We start from the raw sequence: 18,984 nt of genomic DNA, 5'->3' as shown, positions 1-18,984 counted from the left end.
CAGATTAGCCTGTGCATTGTAATCAGAGACGACACTTTCTAATTTCGTGGTATTTTTTAGGGAAGTCTCTTCTTATCAAAAATCCAGTTGAAGAAGAAAGTGTCGTCTCTGATTAGCTTGTGCAGACTGCACAGGCTAATCTAGGAAGACACTTTACGCATTTGCATTAAGCCCCCATTTCCCAGAATGAGGCTCATTTACTTATTTCTCTTAAGTGCAATACCAGATGCATCCTGTCTGGCATTGGGATTTCTCAATGATTAATGCACATTTCTTGTTTCTTTCCCGCCTAGAATGTATTGTTCCAATAAAGTATTATTCATGTTCATACTTTTGTTCAGACCATTATGAGTTGTGAAATCTTTGTTCATGCCTGCTTGTGATTTTACAGCTTACATATGCAGTCACTATTGTTTTATTTCTTTCGTCATCAGTATTAAATTGCAAGGGCACTTGGTGTTTGATTGATGTAAATCATTACCATCTGTTCTTGGAAGGAGGGCCTGCCATTGACTTTAATGATTTTCCAGTCAGCGATCTGTTATCATTAATAAGCAACTTATTTATTACTGAGTGTATAAATTGTAGCACTGGAAGCATATTGACGCAATTTTTTATCTGCATCTTTGTTATGCCATGTGCTTCAAAGTAAGAATCAAAAGAGTCATGTTTGTTTGATTAATGCAGTAAATTATCTTTTTAAAGCGGCTTCTATGTTTTAATCAATTAACAAGATATGTTCAGCATCATGTTAGGTTTAGAGGTTGACATTTGATGTCTAGGCATGAAAACAAGGTGAATTGAAATCTGGTCCAGAATTTGTTTTTGCATTTAACATTTTTTTCATAAGACAATTTGTACTTTAGATTTTGTCATATCAAGTTTCCAGGTAAAAAATATTTATTGTATTTAATAAACTTTTTAGTTAGGAGAAAATTGTGTGCTGTACATTTATTGCATTATTGTCAGAATTGTTTGCATGATCATTTCAGGAGCCCTGATTCTGCATAACAAGGCTGCTCATGTATTAAAAAAGACATATTTTGGTGGGGGAACTGTGGCTGTGAGTCTAGCAAAGCAGAGATTTCATGTGTCAAGGTCATCTTTGAGTCAGAGGTAAGGTCAAGGTCATTGGTGTGTTGTTAACTTATTATGATGGTCTAAAAGTGTTGTTTGTTTAGATCATTGGTAATATACATGTTGTTCACTAAACACCATGATCATATATACAGATTGTTAATTGAAGGTAAAGTTCAAAAACATATACTAAAGGTTAAGGTCATATTCATATTCTTAAGTATGAGTTTATAAGGCAATTAATATTCATAATTTTTTTTTAAAGAAGATCTACTTCAAATAGTAATATATTTTGTTATATTAATGTCAATGCAATATGTATAAATTGTTTTTAATGGTCAGTGTGATATACTGACCAGATTTTAAACTTCACCTTTATTGAGAAGCTATTTAATTGTCTATCATATATGATCTTCACACAATTTATCGTGAGTATCTAGTAACTGTGTCAGGATCAGCTAGTTAGCAACAAATCAATTTTTCCTGTTTCTTACAAATGCGATGATTATTAATTATGCTATAATTATGCTTCCCAAAAATGTTTTGGGGGGGAGCATATAGTACCTGCTTTGTCTGTCTGTGCGTGTGTCCGTCTGTCCGTGCACAATTTTTGTCCGGGCTATTTCTCAGCAATTAATGACTGGAATTCAATGAAACTTTATGGGAAGCTTCACTACCAAGAGGAGATGTGCATATTATCAGCAGGTTCTGGTCGAATGATTTTTACAGATTTATGGCCCTTTGAAATTTTCTATAAAAAAATTCTTGTCCCCCCAACTACTGTGCCCTCAAGACGTTTCCTTTTATCTGAATATATAGTGCAATATTGTGACAGAAAAACCTGTGGGGAGCACCACCCGTCTACGACGGTTTCTTGTTAACTTGTTGAATGCGTGAGTTTCATTTTGCACTATATTGTAAATAATGGAATGATTCATGCATCTTGCGTTGGTGCAAATCTGATTTAAAAAAGCAAAACATTTAGTAACGTCTGTGTGTGAAAGCATTCTATTTTTTCTGCCATGAGAGTATCATGATCTCTGATTCTTTAGTTCTTGAATCTTTATAAACAACTGTGTTCACTAAAGTACTATTAACACATAGGTTTCAAAAGAATGTGTAGATATAAGAAATATAATGGGAATATAATTATTCCTCTGTAATAACTCAGAGTTAACTCTGGAATTCTAATCTCAATTAATTAAAAAAAAGTTAACCACTGATTTCATCATGTTTGCTTCAGTCAGCTACCAACATAGAAAGCTCTAGTGTAGCAGTTCAAAAGATTGAATGTTGTTGGCGTATCTGTTTGCTAGTTACTTCACATGTGGAGCTTTCTTTTAATTTCATATCTCATTCATATTTCATTATATAAAGCTAGGGTTTGTACCAATGGTAATGATGTTTCATCAAAAGTTCAAAGTGATGTTTCTTTCAGTGTGTGGAGAATTTCCATTAGATTAAAGTACATTTCAGAATAATGAGATACTTGATTTGATATACATAAAAAAATAATTGTCTAATTTTATTTTGAGATTGTAAATGACTTATGGACAGGAGTGAAGTTTGAGGTCTTTGATAACAATAGTAATCTGTTCAAATAATATGGCCCAGAGATGGTTCTGGTTAACCCTTTGCATGCTGGGAAATTTGTCGTCTGCTAAAATGTTGTCTGCTGAATTTCTAAAATTAGCATTTTCTTTGATTTTTTTCAAAGAATACTATCAGAACAGCAAACAGTTTAGATCCTGATAAGACGCCATGTTCTGTGGCGTCTCATCTGGATCCAAACTGTTTGCAAAGGCCTTCAAAACTCGGTTCCACCACTGAAAGAGTTAAAAGTCATACCTTCACTACAGAAACCTTCATTCACTTGTTGTTTGCATGTTTTCCATACTCAAGCTCCTGTTGTATTACAATTCCTATAGTCTAATGGACATTACTAATTAACAGGTATGGAGACTTTTGTGTACTCCCCATCAGCATTATTTGATGCTTTAATTATTACCAAAAAAATCAATTAATGTTTTTTGTTCAGGTGTGTACAAAAACAGTTAGGTTTCCGTGCTATTTTGTATTAGACAGTTATTTTAATGTAATATTTATGTCAAGATGTTTGATTATGTAGTTTCTTGAAAGTAATTATTAATAATAATTGCGCAGGTTTGAGGATGGCACTATTCCTTTCCTTGATATTTTGCAGGTTTGAGGATGGCACTATCCCTTTCCTTGATATTTTGCAGGTTTGAGGATGGCACTATCCCTTTCCTTGATATTTTGCAGGTTTGAGGATGGCACTATCCCTTTCCTTGATATTATTTCTCTGAGGCACGGATTTGATGCCCTGAACAGGTTCTATCCAGGTTTGTTTCTGAAACTATCAACCTAAAAGTTATCCTGATGATTTTCTGTATCTAAAAATGTGTGGTTGCAATGTCCATGATTTTCTGTATCTACAAATGTGTGGTTGCAATGTCCATGATTTTCTGTATCTACAAATGTGTGGTTGCAATGTCCATGATTTTCTGTATCTACAAATGTGTGGTTGCAATGTCCATGATTTTTGCTCAAAGAAAGCAATGAAGCAAAACTGAAATATCATTTACTATTTGTCTTATGAAAAGTTAAAAACAAAGAAAGTGCAATGCTGAGCGATTGACTTTAATATTTTATATTTTGTCGACTGCTGGGACCTTATATGACAGAATCATTTTGTATTGCAATTACCTGCAGATTGCTGTTATTTGTTAGCTCCACATAAAAAGGGAATTAAATTCTGTTCATCCCAGTGAAGGAGATAATCAGGTAAAGGTTAAAAAGTAAACATGATTTCAGAATAAGTTATTGGGATTACGCTTTTATTGAGCCACCATCTGGTATAATGGGGCCTATTGCATGTGCATTAATTTTGGTCCAAGATTAGCCTGTGCAATCCACACAGGCTAATCAGAGACAGCACGTTCTTCTTGTATTGTATTTATCGCTTAAAGGATGTGTCTTTTTTAGGAAAAATCCAATGAAGGTGGAAATTGTTGTCCCTTATTAGCCTGTGCAACTGCACAAATAATTCTGGTTTTCCAATCTAGACATATGCATTAAACCCAATTTTCCCAGAACAAGGATCAACTGTAATATAGTTTCTTATATTGAGCTTCATGAGTTTCCTTCCAGGTGGTATGTTAGATATCTCACAGATGACCTTTACCCTGGCCCAGTTCTTCCATCACCAGTTGACCTCTTGTCACCATGGCAATGGTAGCTGTCTGGCTGAAGTGTACTGTGAGGATAACTTCCAGAACATCGAAACTCAGGGTGCCATAGTAACCTTCAATCTGTTGAGAGCAAATGGCAACTACATTGGTTTCTCAGAGGTAAAATTTTTAATTTAGTGCCCCTCAGACTAGCCCTCATTGTCAATTACTTTTCTATATCTTAATTTATTATTATTCTTTATTATTCTTGAAAATCATTCTTTCATGAAGTACAATCTCGTTTGTCAATGGTTTTATGTTTCTAAAGAAACACAACTCAGTTTACTTTTAGACTTAACATTTAATAGAAGTTTTCTCCCTTACCATTTGTTAAACCTGTGTAGAACTTTTAGGGTATGCTGCAACTTAGTTTAGTACCTTAATATAAATTCTAGAGCTGTTGGAAATTTCAAGTTGGACATTTTTAGTTGAATTTAATTTTACAAAGATACGTTTACTTATTTAGCACAAAAAGCAAAGTATGTGCAAGGTAACTATTTACAAAAAAATTACATAAAGTTTTTGGAAACAAATGCATCAGTCAGCGCTTTTCTTCTTACATTTCAGGCCAACTGGCGTTTGATATGGGTTATCTATTACAATCTTTGGCATTTGATTATAAATTGCAATTGCCCTAAATGGTATAGAAGATTTAATTGACGACTTTTGTTGCAGTTATGATAACTAATTGCATTGAGAAAAGATTGTTTATGATTAAGCAATTTTTAAAGACACTGTCTCAAAAATTATTATGATGATAAAAGTGAACTTCCCAAAGTGTTTCAAAGTTTCATGAAAAGGACTTCATCCCAAGGTTTTTGTCCGAACATACATGTACAAAGGGTCCAGATTTATAGGAAGGATAAAGAACGTTTGACATTCCTTAAAATGTTGAAATTCCTGTTAACAGGTTGAAAAGCTTGGGCAGTTGTACAACATTCATTTTCGAACTGGGTGTTTCTGCAACATTGGTGCCTGTCAGAAATACTTGAAGATGTCAGATGAACAAATCCAAGGCAACTTCAGTGTAAGGATATTCATCAGCTATAACTACCTCATTCCTGAAGCCCAGTGACATACTATAATGATATGAGTCGTGTTCTGGGAAAACAGGGCATAATGCATGTGCGTAAAGTGTCGTCCCAGATTAGCCTGTGCAGTCTGCACAGGCTAATCAGGGACGACACTTTCCGCTTTTATGAAATTTTTCGTTTAAATGAAAACTCTTCTTAGGAAAAATCCAGTTTAGGCGGAAAGTGTTGTCCCTGATTAGCCCTTGCAGACTGCACAAGCTTATCTGAGACAACACTTAACGCACTTGCATTATGCCCAGTTTTCTCAGAACATGACCCATATTATTGCTCGGCTCATTTGCCAACATGTGTTATTTATTTTGTCTAAAACTTGTTACAAGTTAAGAATTGATTGTTCGGGCATATTTCTTATTTATTTGTATAAAGATACAACTATTAACAGAAGCCATACGAAATATGTCATAATAAATCTGCTTCAGGCCTATGTGTTAATTTTTTTTAAATAAGTGCTTGAAACAAACCAGATGTAAACTTTTATGTTTTTGCATTCTGATTTTTTTTCCCAGGTACTCTGTACCATGTGTGTAGTGATGACCTTGCCCTTTTTTTCATGCAGGTCTTATATGTAGGTCTTGACCTGGTCTTCCAGGTTGGCATGTCATACTTGTATTGATTACCATGTTTTTATTTGTTTTTCCAGGCGTTTCTTTCATGTAGTAATGACATTGACCTTATGCGTGTCTTTTTTCCAGGCAGGTCATGTGTGTGGAGATGACCTTGACCTAATTGACGGTAGACCGACGGGCGCAGTACGGGTATCATTTGGCTACATGTCTACCATGCTGGATGCCCAGAGATGTCTGCAGTTTATTGTAGACTGCTTCCTTGAGAGTTGTGATAAACAGGTCTTCTGTAGCAAAAATATCTGGCAACCAGTCGGCAAAACTGTGTCTGCTTCTGACAGCAGCAAAGTCTCTGAAAAAAATAATGTGAATACACAGTTATTGAATGATATTACTGTAAATGCTAGTGATACGCAATATGATAATACAATTGTTAATGAAGAAAAATCTAGTTTAGCTCAAAGTTCAAATATTGAAAATACAAAAGTTTCTCAACAACTGTCTGGAAAGGTAAATAAAATGATGGTCTGTGTTGAAATGAACTTTGAAACGCCAAGTGAAATAAGAAAAGTAAATACAAAATTAGAACAGTTGATTCAGAACAAAGAACATTCCTATGGTGATTTAAATCCAGACATAGTTACCATGGTAACTGAAGAAACAGAAGAGTTTGAAGCTTGTGAAGGCAGGGTGTTGGCTGATATTTTCCTCTACCCTGTTAAGTCATGTGCTGCATTCAGGGTAAGCTTTGGGGTTTAGTCATTATAAGATTTAACAGAGTTATGACATTATAATTGACTTAGCTTTAATGGTTTGAAACACCTACAATTGATATAAATTCATACATGTCAAAAATATTTTGTATTCACCTTTCGTAAAAGTATTGAAATGGTTAACAAACATCAGGACTATTTTTATGCCCCCGGTAGGAGGGCATATAGTGATCGGACTGTCCATCCGTCTGTCTGTCTTTCCGTCACACTTTGCGTTTAGGTTTCAAAAAATGCTCATAACTTCTATGTCCCTTGAGATGTAACCTTCATATTTGTTATGCATGTGTATATGGACAAGGCCTTTCCATACGCACACAAATTTTGACCCCTGTGACCTTGATGTTGAACTTAGGGTCCGCCTTTAGAATTCAAAATCTGTGTTAAGGTTTTGAAAAATGCTCATAACTTCTATCAAGCGTTTATAGGGGGCATAAGTCATCCTATGGTGACAGTTCTTGTTCAAAACATTTTTTTCTGTTAATCATTTGTTTGCAAATTAGCTTAATGTTCATATCCTTTTTGGCTATAGTAAAATAACCAGATGCTGTTTGAGATTTAAATACAAAGAGAAATTCAATTGACAATATAGTTAGCACAAATATGGTATCAATTTGTATCGCTTCGCAAAACCAACACTCGACAGGTGACAAGATGGCCGCTCTGTTCCCGGGGTCTGTTGTATGACAGAGAGTGGATGATTGTCACGGAGACGGGCATTGCGTTGACTCAGAAGAGAGAGTACCGGCTGTGTCTGCTCCGTCCCTCCATTGATCTGTTGTCTGGGCAGCTCATTCTTGCATTCCCAGGTGCAACAAATATTAACCTCTCTCTGGGAGTAATGGGGTAAATGCATGTGTGTAAAGTGTCTTACCAGATTTGCACAGGCTAGTCAGGGATAACACTTTCGGCTTAAACTGGATTGTTGCTAAGAAGATACCTCTTATAAGGGAAAAATACAATAAAAGTTGAAAGTGTTGTCACTGATTTGACTGTGTGGACTGAACAGGCTATTCTGGGGCAACACTTGACACAATTGCATTAAATGCCTTTTCCGAGAGTGAGGCTCATAGTTATGTTATGTTTCTTCATATCTACATTCTGAATGGAATGGCGGTATGGCAACCATGTTTTCGTGGCTTTTGATTTGCTATTTTAACCTTGACCTCTTCGATTCAAAGTGAACTTTACCTTAGATATATCCTACTGTTACTGGATCTAAAATCTAAATGGTATGATAGCATTATTTGAGCCTTGCTCTGAGAAAACAGGACTGAATGCATGTGGGTAAAGTGTCACCCCAGATAAGCCGGTGCAGTCTGCACAGGCTAATCAGGGATGACACCTTCAGCCTTAACTGGATTTTCGGTAAGGAGGGACTTCCTTGAAACTTAAAATACCATGAAAGCAGAAAGTGTAGTCCCTGATTAGCCTGACTGCACAGGCTAATCAGGGATGACACTTTATGCACATGCATTAAGCCCTGTTTTCTCAGAACATGACGCATTTGATTTAAATTGCCTCTTTTGTTAAGTGTGTTAAATGCTCTTACTCGTAAAGTTTATTTATAAATAAAAGAAAAGGACAATTTTTTAAAATAACTTTTTTTACTATAAATATCCAATAACTACTTAATAAATCTTACCTGATGAATCAGTTTTACTTGATGATTTGCTTTTGTTAGTTTTGTTCATTCTCAACGTGAAATTGGTATTTTGAGTTGATCATAGTGTATTTCTTTGTCACCCAGGGATGAATGTACTTAGACTCAGCCTCACAGATATGGTTGGGGACCAAAATGAAGCAAGTCTCTGTAACGGCAAAGTGTGTGGAGACAGGTAAACATGGGTTTTGTTGTCATAAAATTTCGTAAATGAGGTAGTTATTGGATTATTGTTGTTTGTTATAAAATATAATGTACAAGTCGAAAATGGCAGTTCCACAGTGATTTGCTGTGAAAAATGATCTGAAATTATCCATTATTTTGCTATATACTCCTTGTGTTTTTTGGTATCTTACTGTTTGAAATCACGTTGCCCACAATGTTATATTTTATTATGGGTATTTTACAATTTTAAGCACGGTTTAAAAAGTTCACATTGATATTTGTAACATCATCTATTTCTATTTGAATATTAAGTTAAACAATATAATTTATATTACATTCACATTCTTTATCTACTAATTATACTACAAAGCGTTCACATTATTGATGTTCACATTTTACTACAAAACCTTCACATTTGATGTACAAATTGTACTTCAAAACAGTCACATTTGATGTACAAATTGTACTACAAAACAGTCACATTTGATTTACCAATTGTACTACAAAACAGTCATATTTGATGTACCAATTTTACTACAAAACAGTTACATTTGATGTACAAATTGTACTACAAAACAGTCACATTTGATGTACCAATTGTACTACAAAACTGTCATATTTGATGTACCAATTGTACTACAAAACTGTCATATTTGATGTACCAATTGTACTACAAAACTGTCATATTTGATGTACCAATTGTACTACAAAACAGTCACATTTGATGTACAAATTGTACCACAAAACCTTCACATTTGATGTACCAATTGTACTACAAAACAGTCATATTTGATGTACCAATTGTACTACGAAACAGTCATATTTGATGTACCAATTGTACTACAAAACAGTCACTTTTGATGTACAAATTGTACCACAAAACCTTCACATTTGATGTACCAATTGTACTACAAAACAGTCATATTTGATGTACCAATTGTACTACGAAACAGTCATATTTGATGTACCAATTGTACTACAAAACAGTCACTTTTGATGTACAAATTGTACTACAAACAGTCATTTGATGTACCAATTGTACTACAACACAGTCACATTTGATGTACCAATTGTATCACAAAACCTTCACATATTATGTACAAATTGTACCACAAAACCTTCACATTTGATGTCCAAATTGTACTACAAAACATTCACATTTGATGTACAATTCCTACTACAAAATGTTCGCATATGATGTACAAATTCTAATACAAAATGCTCACATTCTTGATGTACAAATTCTACTACTTAACATTTGCATTTGATGCACTATTTCTAATCCAAAACGTTCACATTTAATTTAAAAATGATACCACAAAACGTTCACATTTGCTGTACAAAGTCTACTTCAAAACGTTCAAATTGTACAAATTGTACTACAAAACGTTTGCACTTGATGTACAAATTCAACTACAAAATGTTCACTTTTTTATGTACAAATTCAACTACAAAATGTCCACATTCTTGATGTACAAATTTTACTACAAAACATTCACATTTGATGTACAATTTGTACTCCTATCCGTTCTTTTTGAATGTACAAATTCTACTACAAACCATTCACATTTAATGTACACATTCTTCTACAAAATGCTCACATTTTCCGTGTCTCTATTCTACTGCAGAGTGTCCAGTGTAGACTGTGGTGATGTGGTGGCAGACTGGTTAAGCGAGGCACTGTGTCGACCTGGCTGTCGTCTGATACGTCAAGCAGCAGACGACACTCGGGCCTCAAAACTGAAGAGCTCCATATGTAAAACTATTAACAATGTATACTTTTCTCACTGAGATACTCACTTTAAAGCATTTTAGTTTTAAAGGCTTCACTTCCAATCGGAAGGCACTTATGAGCAGCAAACAGAACAAAACCTGAACTGACTTCCAGTAACTTGCAGGCTGTTCTGGTTTTATGATGGTTGCATATTGCAATTTTCACTTTCTGGGCAGGAAAGGTTGAATTTGCTATACACAACATAGTGACATGTATGGGTTGTTGTTGTTTGTTTTTCAATGATGTTTCACATGATAAATGCTGCACTTTCAGCTTCAGTATCAATAGATGAAATCAACATTGAAATTAGTAATGTGGTTTTGTGTGTGACATATTTCATGTTAGCAAACATTATTCAACACGGTTTTACACCAGTTCTTAATAATTTGTGTTCAAAATTGACGAGAGTATAAACATCTGCTGCTGAAAATAGCAATTCCTCTAGTATGCTAAAAATATAGTATTGAATTATACACACATCTTTGTACATATATGTCTCTGTTAATGTTCTATGCCTTCATCAATCCATTAATTAATGAAAAATATGAACTTGTAAGAATAAAAAAAAATACAATAAATACTTGCTTCACATTTCACATTTCTTAAAAGTTCCTGTAGCCATTCATAAAACCGTTGAAGACAAGACCTATTGCTACACGTTTCATAAGTTAAGAATTAAGTGGGTTTTTTAGCTCACTTGAGCACAACGTGCTCATGGTGAGCTTTAGTGATCGCCTTTTTCCGTTGTGCGGTGTCAACACTTGCCTTGTTAACACTCTAGAGGCCACATTTATTGTCCAATCTTCATGACATTTGGTCAAAAGATTGGTCTCAATGATATCTTGGATGAGTTCGAAAATGGTTAAATTTGCTTGAAAAACATGGCTGCCAAGGGGCGGGGCATTTTTCCTTATATGGCATATAGTAAAATCTTGTTAACACTCTGGAGGCCACATTTATGGTCCGATCTTCATGAAACTTGGTCAGAAGATGCATCCCAATAATATCTTGGACGAGTTCATTAATGATGCGGGTTGGTTGAAAAACATGGCAGCCAGGGGGCAGGGCATTTTTCCTTATATGGCTATAGTAAAACCTTGTTTACACTCTAGAGGCCACATTTATTTTCCGATCTTCATGAAACTTGGTCAGAAGATTTGTCCCAATGATATCTTGGATGAGTTCGAAAATCGTTTCGGTTGCTTTTAAAACATGGCTACCAGGGGGCGGGGCATTTTTCCTAATATGGATATATATGGCTTTAGTTAAACCTTATTAACACTCTAGAGGCCACATTTATTGTCCGATCATCATGAAATTTGGCCAGACAATTTGGCCCAATGGATGAGTTCAAAAATGGTTCCAGTTGGTGGAAATACATGGCTGCCATGGGGTCGTGGGTCGAGGGGTCGTGGCATTTTTCCTTAAATAGCTATAGTAAAACCTTGTTATCCCCCGCCATAGGCAGAGGGATATTGTTTTGTTGTTGTCTGTCCGTCCGTCTTTCTGTCATTTTTTGTGTCCAGAGCCATATCTTGGAAGTGCTTTGGCGGATTTCATTGAAACTTGGTATGAGTATATATATGGATAAGAGGCTGATGTATGCCATATGGCATCGTACACCATTGTATAATAAAGGAATAAAAGCCCTTTGTATCTTGAAAAATGCTTTTTTTGTGTGTCTGGAGCCATATCTTGGAAGTGCTTAGACAGATTTTATTGAAACTTGGTATGAGTATATATATATATGGATAAGAGGATGATGCACGTTGGCGTTGTCCATCCATCCAGAAAACTTTTGTGTCCAGAAATATATTGGCGGGAGATATCAATTCAACGAAGGTGCTTGTTAACACTCTAGAAGCCACATTTATTGTCCGATCATCATGAAACTTGGTCAGAAGATTTGTCCCAATGATATCTCTGACAAGTTCGAAAATGGTTCCAGTCGCTTGAAAAACATGGCCACCAGGGGGCGGGGAATTAGTCCTTATATGGCTTCATAAATCTTCATGAAACTTTGTCAGAATATTTGTTTAAATGATATCTTGGATGTGTATAAAAATGGTTCTTGTCTGTTGAAAAACGTGGCTGCCAGGGTGTTCACTAGTCATGAAAGTTGGTTAGAACATTTGTTCTAATGACATCTTGGGCTGTACAGAACAGATCAGTACCTTTGAATAACAGGTGAGCGACTTTGTGCCTGATAGGCCCTCTTGTTTTGTTTAGTTGGATTTTCGGCCATTTTCAAGAGTATCTCTATCATATCATGGCATCAGTTAACTAACTCAGAGATTTCCTAGGTGGTTTACATTACTAAATACATACTTAAGCCAAATAGTATTATATACCAATACATGTTCCTTAAATCCTCAAACAAACAAACACATCAAAATAGAAGGCAGCTCCAACACTTGTTTTTGATACTGACTAATTTCAGATGACTCGACAGGTAGTGATATGCGGCTGTCATTGTCCAACGAGTCCCAGTACCTGATGATCACCCAGGACAGCGCTGCAGCCCTGCACCAGAAGATTCTAGAACGTTACCAAGAAGGCGATGCAGATGCATGCTTTGGTAGAGTGCCTTTATAAATACCTCTCGAACCATCCTGGACAGCTAGTATATTTTAGTCACTCAATCTTTCGGTCAGTTAAATTGTTTCCACATATCCTTATTGATTTGGAACTTGAAAAGTGTAATAACCCTGGAGTGCAGATGGTACAAGAAAAAATGTTTAAATGCAGTGATCTTGTTATTTTTGCCCTTGAATGTGGCAATGAAAATCACCGCCATGCCATTTGACAAAGATGTGCTCTTGTTGGGCAATTTATAACTGACATTAACCAATTTATACCTAGCGTCTAGAAAAAAGGCATTGGCAAACAGCGTAGACCCAGATTAGACGCTGCATGATGCGGCGTCTCATCTGGGTCTGCGCTGTTTGCTTAAAGGAATTTCTGTAAGAAAAATTCTAAATATAGAAATAAATATACTAGACATCCCTAATTTTGGAAATATATTGATTCAATTTAGAAGGATGGGAGAGTCCACTAGGCATAAATGGGTAAAATCACCTGTTGATGTTATTTATGTCACTTGATATTGTATAATACACTTTTTGCTTTTATTACGTAACACAATTGATTGGTAAGATACGCCGATGTAGTAATTTCACAGAAATAAGCTTATATTAAGATACGAATGTTAATGGAACATTGATATCTCTGTACGGTATTAGGTTAACCAATGGAGTCTTGTATTAAAGTTATACGAACGTGCAATTGAATTAAAGTGCTAACGAAAACAAAGTTGTAGTAATTTACAGTCTTTTATCATCTAAACGTTATTTTATTTTATTGTATCATAGTAAATACTAACAAACGAAATAAATGCTTACCAATGCATGCAACAACATTATTTTTACATTATTCTATATCATAAACAATAAAGGCCTTTAGATCTTTTAATCAGTCATAATATAATGTATTATGTCATAATACCATAATAAGAGTGAACTTAGGAAAGCGCATACCAATAAGCTATCTCTGTCACTCAATAACACAACAGTGCCTCTCTTTCAGATGTGAACAATCTTGTGGATCGTTTCCGTGCCAACCTGGTTGTCAGAGGTTGTTCCCCGTTTGAGGAAGATACCTGGAGCTCTGTGCAAATTGGAAAACTACACTTTCAGGTGTCTTATATTATTATTTGTGAAAAATGTTTGTAAAATAAGAGCATAGTGTTTGAAATATAATTCACAAGATTAGATAATAACAACTTAACTTGACCATGTTCTTGCTACTTCTTTTGATCAGCATTATGTATGTGTGCCTTTTTCTTAGTCTCCATCGTTCCTTTTGTCAATCCATGTAATCTTTTCTTGGACACTCTTTGCTTGTGAACTGGAATAGTACTACAACACATATGGGTGTTTGTAATAGATGTTTCTGGTCTTGTTTTGTAGGTTTTGACTAGCAAAATATTTGTTCAGGATATTAATTTTAAGTTTAATTTTGCAGATCATGTCCAAATTATTTAAATATATGTGTTTTTACAAACAAGTTTTTTTTTTTAAAGGTAATAAAGGTAAGAAACTTCATTATGGTACTTAATATTGCCATATATCATGATGCACATCAGTTGCGATATGGTACTTAATATTGCCATATATCATGATGCACATCAGTTGTTCATAATTGCAGCATGACATAATATGCATGATTTGGGGATAACTTCGCTAAATGAATAATCGTTAAGTGTCATCCCAGATTAGCCTGTGCTGTCCGTGCAATCCAGAGTGGATTTTATTTTTGTACAAAGAGACTTCCTTTAAACAAAAAGTTTGATAAAGAGGAAAGTGTTGTCCCAGATAAGCTTGTGCCAACTGCACAGCCTAATCCAGTACAACAATTTACGCCCATGCATTATGCCCAGTTTTCCCAGTACAAGGCACAATAATTCAAATGTTCCACTCCATGCACAGAGCCAGGGTCAGTGTTCCCGTTGTCAGATGGTGTGTATGGACCAGAGTAGTGGGGAACGGTCTGGAGAGCCCCTGAAAACACTTGCCGTCTGGCGCGGAAAGAAGGTAACCATGGAAACAGTATAACAGCTTATTCTTTATGTTGGAGGTTCTTTAAAGACAAGAACCTCTGAAAGCAGAAGAAGAAAAAACACTTCAAAGATGAAATCCATATTTCAATAAGTGGTGCAAGTGTTTTCAGTAACAAAATGGAGCTATTGTGTTGTTATTATATATGCTTAAATACCTTATATCAAGATCTAACAAGGGATTGCATATGTTGTTGGTTTGGTTAAGGTCACTGCAAGTAAATATTGAAGAATTGTTTACTTTGTACTCAATTAATTTAAAACAAAATAATTTTTAACAAAACATATGAGCTTTGCTCTGAAAATGTTCAATTGCGTAAAGTGTAGTCCCAGATTAGCCTGTGCAGACTGCACAGGCTATTCAGGGATGACACTTTCTGCCTAAATTAGATTTTTGCTAATAAGAGACTTTCTTGAAATGAAAAATATCAGAAAACAGAAAAAGTCTTCCCTGATTAGCCTGTGCACAGGCTAATCTGGGACGAAACTGTACACACATGCATTAAACCACCTTTTCACATAGCACGGCCCATATGTAGATACTGTTTTGTCCAGGAAATGCACATGGGATGTGTGTGATCAAGTTCTAGGTCACTGTTACTAAAATAAAGGTTTTGGCTAAATAGCTCAGGAATGAAGCAAGCTATTGTGAGAAAACAAGCAGACACATTATGCAGATTTAGTGATTTGGCTCCTGCAATAAAAACAGTTTGTCCAAAAAAAATCTGACAAGAAACAGAAAAAAAAACAAGCACAAACAGTTCTTGTTTGAAAAGCATTAAAACTTAAAATGTGATATTTATGTATTCTTGTATTGAGATCTCATGCAAGTTAAATGACAAAAGTACTAAAAATGCACCGTAGTTAAGTCAGCAATTATGTCGGTTCTTTAAACCACTGCAGCATGGGCGTACATTGGGGTCACTCTGTGTATCAGTTTGTTGGGAAGTCAGTTTGTTTGAATCAGATGTTACTTTTTTAGCTCGACTATTATATATAATAAAATATATATAGTGGAGCTATCCTACTCACCCCGGCGTTAGCGTCTGCGTTAGCGTGCAAATGTTAAAGTTTTCGTACTACCCAAATATTTTCTTTGTCCCTTGACATATTGCTTTCATATTTTGCATACTCGTTTACCAACATGACCCCAACCTATAAACAAGAGCAGACAACTCTATCAAGCATTTTGTCATAATTATGGCCCCTTTTCCACTTAGAATATGCAGCAAATGTTAAAGTTTCCGTACTACCTCAACTATTTTCAATGTCCCTTGACATATTGCTTCATATTTTGCATACTTGTTAACCATCATGACCCCAACCTATAAACAAGAGCAGACAACTGTATCAAGCATTTTGACAGAATTATTGCCCATTTATACTTAGAATATGCATATTATTGATAAATCTATGTTAAAGTTTGCGTACTACCCCAAATATTTCCTATATCCTTTGACATATTGCTTTCATAGTTTGCATACTTGTTAACCAACATGACCCCAACCTATAAACAAGAGCAGACAACTGTATCAAGCATTTTTACCAAATTATGGCCCCTTTTATACTTAGAATATGCATATTATTGATAAATCTATGTTAAAGTTTGACAAAAACAACACTTACCTGACATACCACAATGCACTCCACCCAAACCATCCCCCACGCCCCCCCCCCCCTTTATTTTTGAAAGATCATCTATTAAACGATCACACACCCACATTATACCCCCTCTCCCATCACCCCACCCCCCTTAAACCTAAAAAAAATAAAAAATTTGTTTTCTTATTTTTGTAAGATCATCTATTAAATGATCACACACCCACATTATACCCCCCCCTCTCCATGATGGCTTATGTTATACTGTCAAGCACTCAAATAGTCGAGCGCGTCTGACAGCTCTTGTTTCACCCCCCCCCCCCCCCCCAAGTCATTTGCCCTTGAACATTATTGACAAAGAAGTACAGGAGTATTGGTCATATTTGTGACAAAGCCCTTATTGTTATTTTAATCAAAATACTTTTAAATCACATTTATCCCTCGAGTTTCACAATTGAATTAAAATTAATAAAACCTAGGCTTTCTATTTTAAGCCAGATAGGCTTTCCCAGTACACTTTGTAACCTTTCTTACAAAAGTTCTCAACAGATATCTTAAACGGTTTTGAACTTTGGTCCTTTTCAGATTCCGTTTGGAATTCACCTTGGTCATGCATGGAAGGTGGAGAGGGATTTTACAGAAATACAAGTGGGAGACCCTGTATTTGTGACAATCTGATTTCTGGACATTTCATCTGCATATGCTTTGTTCTTTATGCCACATTCTTTCTTGGACCAGAAGACTTTTTCTCCATCAAAAAGCAAAGCAACCATGCTTTGTGGTTGGGTATAAATGTATTAACAAAATTATCTCGAAATCCACTGCTTAAATTTTTGTTATAATTTTGCAGCAAACATTCCTGAACTGGTTTTGTACCAGATCAATTAAACATATTTTCATTTGTAACACTTACTTTTTGGCCTAAGTGATATTGATTTGTTTAGCTCTACTGGCCATAGGCCAGAAGAGCTTATGGGATGGCATGGTGTCTGTCTGTCTGTGCGTTAGACTTTCTCTTGTTTATCCGATTAAGTCCACATTTTTCATCCACTTCTTTTCAAACTTGTTCAGTGTGTTGATATTAATGAGGACTCGAAACCTATCAAAAATGGGTTACATCAGAGAAAAAAGTCCAGAATTATCTCCCCTTAAATTTAAGAAAATTGTGAAATAAGGCTTGTTTACGCAATAAAGTCCACAGTTTTCATCCAATCATTTCCCAACTTGCACAGTGTCTTTATCTGAATGATGAGTCAAACCCTATTGAAAATGAGCAATATCGAAGTTATAAGTCCAGAATTATCTCCCCTTGAATTTGAGAAAAAAAAAGAAAATCTTTAACATTTTGCCATAACTTTTGCAATATTGAAGATAGCAACTTCATATTTGGCATGCATGTGTATCTCATAGAGCTGCACATTTATGAGTAGTGAAAGGTCAAGGTCATCCTTCAAGGTCAAAGGTCAAAAACAAATAAATCAAAGCGGCGCAGAAGGGGACATAGTGTTTCCGACAAACACATTTCTTGTTTGTTTACATATAAAGTTCTATCCGTTTGAAACTTCAACGGATGTTTTATATCATCAAGGGCCAGAACCCCATTGAGAGTGAAGAAAATTTGTCCAACTTATTGTTGAAATGGAGCCATTTGAAGTTTAAATTTTACATTTCTTCTTGTTTATGCGATGAATTTCCCATTTTGGGTCTGTTTGTTTAAAACTTACTCAGATTGTTCATACTATCAAGGGCTTGAGCCCTATTGATTCCAGCCAGTAGAGCGATATAGGCCCTCATGGGCCTCTTTTTAAAATATTTTTTTCAAAAGTATCCAATAATGTCTTATTTTGCCTATTATTTGTAAAATATTATAACTCAAGCATATACCTAAATTATTTATCAAAGACTTTGTGATAATCTTACATAGTTTTTATGTTGGATTAAATGTCTCATTTGAAATAAGATAAATGGGCTACCTATAGAAAATAATCAGATTTTTATTGTTGAAATGATTACTTTAATCAGAATATTTAATGAAATATGGTGATATTGTGATGACTTGTAATTTACAATAAAGTAACAAGTTAGATGATAACTTTATTTGCATGGTCTGTTACCAATAACTGTTTTTAGCTTACCGTTGCACAATATGCTGATGTGGATCTATTGTGATCACCTTTTTTGGTTGTTTGTCGTCGACATTTGCCCTGTGAACACTCTGGAGGCAGCATTTATTTCCAATCTTACTGAAACTTGGTCAGAGCATTTGTCCCGATGATTACTCAGCAGAGTTCAAAGCTAAGGTCATGTTGTGTCAAAAATAGGTCACCAGATAAAATTGAAGAAAGGGCTTGTGAACACTCTTGGCATAACATGGATTGCCTAATCTCCTTGTGAACACTCTTGACATAACATG

General features: G+C 35.2%; 1 protein-coding gene across 1 annotated transcript in view; it reads left to right on the top strand.

Annotated features, from left to right (window-relative positions):
* Positions 1 to 17,983, top strand: part of LOC127832135 (molybdenum cofactor sulfurase-like) — a 49,122-nt gene extending 31,139 nt beyond the window's left edge. The window contains exons 4-15 of the mRNA XM_052357373.1: positions 993 to 1,116; positions 3,361 to 3,440; positions 4,249 to 4,448; positions 5,239 to 5,355; positions 6,115 to 6,726; positions 7,402 to 7,564; positions 8,506 to 8,593; positions 10,212 to 10,339; positions 12,798 to 12,935; positions 13,943 to 14,052; positions 14,845 to 14,949; positions 17,157 to 17,983. Coding sequence (XP_052213333.1) covers positions 993 to 1,116; positions 3,361 to 3,440; positions 4,249 to 4,448; positions 5,239 to 5,355; positions 6,115 to 6,726; positions 7,402 to 7,564; positions 8,506 to 8,593; positions 10,212 to 10,339; positions 12,798 to 12,935; positions 13,943 to 14,052; positions 14,845 to 14,949; positions 17,157 to 17,249 — 1,958 coding nt within the window. The 3' untranslated portion in view covers positions 17,250 to 17,983. The remainder of the gene's footprint in view (positions 1 to 992; positions 1,117 to 3,360; positions 3,441 to 4,248; positions 4,449 to 5,238; positions 5,356 to 6,114; positions 6,727 to 7,401; positions 7,565 to 8,505; positions 8,594 to 10,211; positions 10,340 to 12,797; positions 12,936 to 13,942; positions 14,053 to 14,844; positions 14,950 to 17,156) is intronic.
* The last annotated feature ends 1,001 nt before the right edge of the window (positions 17,984 to 18,984 follow it).

This window comes from Dreissena polymorpha, chromosome 5 (assembly GCF_020536995.1).
Source record: "Dreissena polymorpha isolate Duluth1 chromosome 5, UMN_Dpol_1.0, whole genome shotgun sequence".
NCBI lineage: Eukaryota > Metazoa > Mollusca > Bivalvia > Myida > Dreissenidae > Dreissena > Dreissena polymorpha.
The sequence above is the reverse complement of the archived record's forward strand: the minus strand, read 5'-3'. Positions and strand labels throughout refer to the sequence as shown.